This window comes from Lagenorhynchus albirostris, chromosome 9 (genome assembly GCF_949774975.1).
Source record: "Lagenorhynchus albirostris chromosome 9, mLagAlb1.1, whole genome shotgun sequence".
Taxonomy (NCBI): domain Eukaryota; kingdom Metazoa; phylum Chordata; class Mammalia; order Artiodactyla; family Delphinidae; genus Lagenorhynchus; species Lagenorhynchus albirostris.
Window position 1 is genome coordinate 42,533,743 of NC_083103.1, and position 5,286 is coordinate 42,539,028.

Below are 5,286 nucleotides of genomic sequence, written 5' to 3' on the forward strand. Positions count from 1 at the left end.
GGGAACAACCTAATAACATGAGAATAGTTATATGCACTATAGTGCATCCAACAGATGGACGGAGCCGTTTACAAGGAATATGTCAAAACCTGAGCCTAAAAGCATATAGGCTTCTCATTAAAATTATATATTTTTAAAAAGCAGCAAAATATGAAAACTTCACAATTCAAAAGGTCTGGAAGGAAATATACCAAATTTTGATAGTGATAAGCTTATGGTGATGAGATTTTGATTGACTTTTCTTCTTCCTTATGTTATTTTCAGGACCACCATAAAGACTACAGAATATAACTTTTCTAATTAGCAAATCATCATCATCATCATCATCAATCGTGTTTTATAAGGAAGTAAACAGAGATGCCAGATATAATCTTTTTGGTTTGGGAGATGGCCGAGAATGGGATCATAAAGATCAAAGACACAATAAATTCTATCAGTTCCACAAAAGGATGGGACTGGTTGGTAAGGAGCCTACTCCATCTCATATTCTCCTGCACAAGCTTGCTGGTTTCTCCTCAGCGTTTCTGTTAGGCTTGGAGAACAGTAAAGGAGGCAGTTTTCCCAGGCGCACTGAAATCCTGGTGCTGGTGCATTCACTGTTATGCATTCCTTCTCATTCTTAGTGCCATGATGATTATTTTTAAAGTGAATGAAATTTTAAGGATATCTAGGATTTGTTAGGCACTTTTTATCCCCATATTTCACCTTCCTCAGGCTTGCAGAAGTTCTTAGTAAAAGGAACTATTGTCTCCCCCCCCACCCCCGTTCTCCTTTCTCCTACCCACACAGAAAGTGCCTTTGGGGGATATAATTGATTTGGATAAAAGAAAAAATGGGCAGACTGGACCACCCTTTGTTATGAACAAAACCTCCTTCACTGCCTGAAGAGCTGACTGGGAAAGCATGTTCAGGTGGTCAGGACTGGAAGGTCCTAGAAAGAGGGCATCAGAAAATCCCACAGGCTTTCTCCCTGTGATGTGGCTTATTTGCTTTACAGGCTTCAGGCATACTTGCTGACGCCAGCAGCCCGTCAAAGTTTAAAATAATAGTGAAAAGGAAAATGGCCCCTTTCTGCCAGGCAGTCCTGTTCTGCCAACTTTTGTGTTTTCTTTTGAGTTAATAAACGTCCAAAAGCCACCTCCCCTACCACCCTTGGTGCGGAGCGAGGGAAGCACAATAACTTTAAAACCACCGGGTCAGCCTATTGCCAGCATAAACCATCCAGACAAGTAGCGTTTGTCACACTCTAATGAGGATTTTACCTCTGCCTCCAAAAGAAAGCTATCATTAGGCTTTGTATTTATGGATTCAAATGACTGTCTTGGGACAGTGGGTTTCCTTTGGTCCCTTCCTCATTTTAATCATGCTCCAGACCAAACGCATAGACGTTTTCTGCATCAGACGAAACGAAAAAACCATAATTATGCCAGCTAATGTCTTTGGAAAACACCAGTTAAGAAAATGGCCTTTTAATTCCCATTCCACTCGAAAATCTGAAAATATCTACACATGTTATAATAGCATGGCGGTGGTGGAGGGTGGGTGTCTAAAAAGCAGAGAGCTCAAAGGGTCTGAGGAGGTCTGGTGGGCAGGCCCCTCTTGGCAACAAGCAGAGAATCTCTCCAAGAAAAGAAATTTCTCTATAAAAGCAAGACCTCTTAAGTTATCTTCCCATGTAGTGTTGAAACTGGAGCCAGCCCCCGCACAGTTAGGTTGATACCAGGCTGGCACCGCGCACACACCCTATTGTTAATACCTCCTCAGGACAGATTAGATCCCACATTCCTCAGAAGTTCTGAGCTCTGGAGGGAACACTGCGCAGGCTCCTTCCACAGGGCAACAACTAGCTACAACTGATAAGTTTTCATTGAAATAACTGGAACAATTACACTGAGTTCCCACAGGGCTGTGTCACTAGCTATTAAGAGAGAAGCACTGCACTTGCATGCTGTGGTGTCTGCAAAGGTGTGAGCCAGACAAGAGTAATTCAAGTCGAATCTTTAGCTCAATTTTATATGCCTTTATATGCTTTTATGGCTACATGCCGTTGTTAACCAAATTCTTCACCTAAGGTGTACTATTAGATTGTTTTATGTTTTCTTTTCAGGTCTTATCTAGTAAACCTTGATATTTACACTATCTCAATTTAGGTTTGGACAAGTAACTAATTAATCTCTGACCAAAGATACTGAAGTTAGACTTGGGTTTGTTTGGTAAAATCTGTTGAGGTCATGGTTGGTTTTACACGTAGCTTAGTTAAAAAGCTGAATACTAACAAAGATCTTTGCTTTCAAGGCTTACCTTTCAACCAGAGTGCTCATTAAACAGCAAATGTAGTTGTACTTGGATTCTGCAACTTCCCTTTTATTTTTTCTGAAATAACAGTGTCTGAAGGAAATGAAGTGGCAATAAGAATAAAAGGACAACACACATACCTTTGCAGGAGCAAATCTCAAAGGGCCTAGATTAAATTTTAACCAGGGGTTATGTCTACCACGATTCTGTATCTCCAAGGGTTAGGTTTGGCTTTTATAATAATAAAAGGTGATTTTGGGAAAAGGACCCCATTTTAACATATACTGTATTTGCTAGGAGGAAATAGAGTTAGTCTTTGAAAGAAAAGAAAAGGCAAAGAGTTTAGCAGATGGGTAATTCCCAAATCTGCATAAATGTAAACAGCCAGGATTTTGGTGCCTATGGGTTTTATCAAAGGTGTGAGTAAGGCTGAGACCAACACCAGTGCGTCCTCTTTGGCTAGTTTTAACATGTTCACAGTCACAATTAACATTCAAGGAATTTCCTTTTCATCCAAGTGTTTCTTTAAAAAGTACTTTATACCACAAACTAAAGTTCTAGCTGCCATCAGTCCTTCCCATACAAAAGATTGGTGAAATCTCCATGATACTCTTTTTGTTGTTTTTTTGGAAAATGGGCTCGGACCACGTCAACTTCCTGGAGCATTTGTTTTCCAACATAAGGGGGTTCTCACCTCCTCCCTCCTTTCTTCCCCTGAAAGACCTTGTAATGGAGACCCTGCTTCCTCGTCTGGTTATCATCCTCCACATTCACTCCAAGGCCAGAGGAGCGCCGCTGCCGAGCAGGCGTCCCCTGCCCTCCCCCGCCCAGTCAGAGCGCTGCTGCCCGGCAGAAGGTCCGGGCCCACTCCCCGCCTGGTTTCAAGTCCCTGAGCCGGTCAAGCCGGTGCTTCCTACAAAGAAGGGAGAATCGGCCGTCTCCCTCTCCCCGCTCTGCTCCTCCTACACAAGGGATTCGCACACAGGCACCGAGTCCGAGTCCTGGCTGTGCATGGAGCTCAGCCCGGTATCCGAGTCCTCGTCGTTACCAGGACAGCTCTTGGCCAGTCCGCGGGCCTGGTCCACCCACACCTCTGCGCAGGCCTGAGGCCGGGGTTCCTGCGAGGGACCGCTCGAGACTGGAGTCCCATCGGGAACTACCGTCAGCTCCAACGAGTGCAAAGTCTGGAGAAGGCCCTGTAGCTCGCGCTCCTTGCTGTCCCACTGCTGCTGGCTGTAATCTAAGTCCGACTTGACGGCCTCAAGGTCCGTGTTGAGCCGGAGCCCGATGTAGAGGCTGGTGCTGAGCTGCGTCCTGACCCGCTCCCGCTCCAGCAGCAGCTCACCGTCGAGGCCGCCATCAGCCTCCGGGGGCTCCTCCCGCGCTGCGAGCTCCTCCTGGCGCCTCCGCATCCACCTCTGGTTCAGTTCCTCCTGGATTTCGGCTGAGAGGCGTTCGAGCAACTCCTCCTGTTGGGCCCGCTGCTCCTGCAACCGCAGCAGGTCGTCGCAGCGCTGGGCCAGCTCCTCCAGCTCGACCGCCTGAGCCTCGCCGTCCAGGGCCGGCGCCGCTGTCGCCGCCGCCGGCTCCTCTCCCGGGCCGCGCCCGTCGAGCTCGATGCCTGCGCCCACCAAGTAGGTGTCCTGCACGTAGTTCACTCCGTGCCGCCGCATGCGGTCCAGATGCACCTTGGCCTCGTAGCGGTCAATCTCTCGGTCCAGCTCCCGGAGCCGCTGCACCTGCTGACGGATGGTGTGGTCCTGGGAGAGCACCAAATGCACCAGCGTCTCCATGCGCTCCACCGACGCGCTCTCGGCGGCCTGCGGCGACGACGAACAGGATGAGGCTGTAGACGAGGAAGTGGACGAGCAAGGCGACGACGGCTGCTGCTGGCGCCGCCGGTTGAGCTTGGCCAGCTTGCGGAACGCCTTCCGCACCACCCGTCGCTGCTTCTCCTGGGTCAGGGCCAGGCTGGGCCGCGCCGGGACGCCCCGGGCGGAGCAGGTGCGCTCGCGACTGAGCACAACGCGCGCCTCGGCACTGCGGGGTCCCGCGTTGGGCAGCGACGCCTCGCTACGCACCAGCACGAAGCGTACGTTCTCTCGCTCGTCACCCCAGGCGTCCCAGAGGCGCAAGATGCGCGTCTTGTTGGGCAGGATGCGCTCAAAGCCCCGCCACTTCTCCACAATGCAATAGCACTGGGGGGGCCCGCACAACATGCCCTGGGGCAGCGCGTCGTCGTCCTCGTCGTCCTCGTCCAGGGGTTCCGGCAGCTCCCCTGGGCCTGGCGGGTCGCCAGCTATGCCCCGCCGCCGGCCTCGCCTCTGCCGGCGTCGCCGCTGGCAGCCATCCTCCAAGAGCACCCGCACTACGTCCGAGCAAGTGGTGCGACGGGAGAGACCGGACACCAGTTTCTCCTCCTGGCAGATCCACACCGATATCGTCTTCTCCGAAGGATCCATGGCTCAACCGGGACGCAGGTGGCGGGAGGGGCCGAGCCCCACTGGGGCAGCGGGCAGCCCGGCAGCTCTTGAATAGGGATTGGAGCTCGGGATCCTCGTCCTCGTCAGCACCGGCCCTTCTCCCAGCTGCGCAGAGAAGGCAAGCTGCGGCGGTGCTCGGCCTGGACGGCGCGCTCCCGGAGCAGCATGCGCGGGCTCGGGCTCCCGCCGCTCTGGCTCTGCCTAAGGTTCCCGCGGCCTCCGGGTTTCGCTCCTCCCCACGTGGCTCCTCCCCCTCCCGCCCCCAGCGCCGGAGCTACGGCCGGAACGCGGGAGGCACGGAGCCCAGGCCCGCCCCTCTCCCGCGCTGCCCGCGTGGGCACTCTACTGCGCGTCGGTTCGAGAGAGGGACTCGGGGACCTCCGTGCTGCAGGGCCTGGATCCGTGCCTAGGCGCGGGTCAGCTCTGCTCCTCTTCTCGGCCCACTGGCTCCGCTCCTTGCGCCTAGAGCTAGCTGGACTTTCTCACCTTTCCCGGCGCCCCAGAGACG

The 5,286-nt window shown here is 52.5% G+C and overlaps 1 protein-coding gene across 1 annotated transcript; it reads right to left on the reverse strand.

The window, feature by feature from the left end:
• Positions 1–2,744: 2,744 nt before the first annotated feature.
• RASSF10 (Ras association domain family member 10) lies at positions 2,745–4,981 on the reverse strand. Its single transcript, XM_060159633.1, has one exon. It carries the CDS (start codon positions 4,755–4,757, stop codon positions 3,258–3,260), a length of 1,500 nt encoding a protein of 499 aa, XP_060015616.1. The 5' UTR covers positions 4,758–4,981; the 3' UTR covers positions 2,745–3,257.
• Positions 4,982–5,286: the final 305 nt, after the last annotated feature.

Coding starts and splice junctions, on each gene's coding strand:
- RASSF10 (XM_060159633.1), bottom strand. CDS start 4,757: ATGGATCCTTCGGAGAAGACGATATCGGTGTGGATCTGCCAGGAGGAG.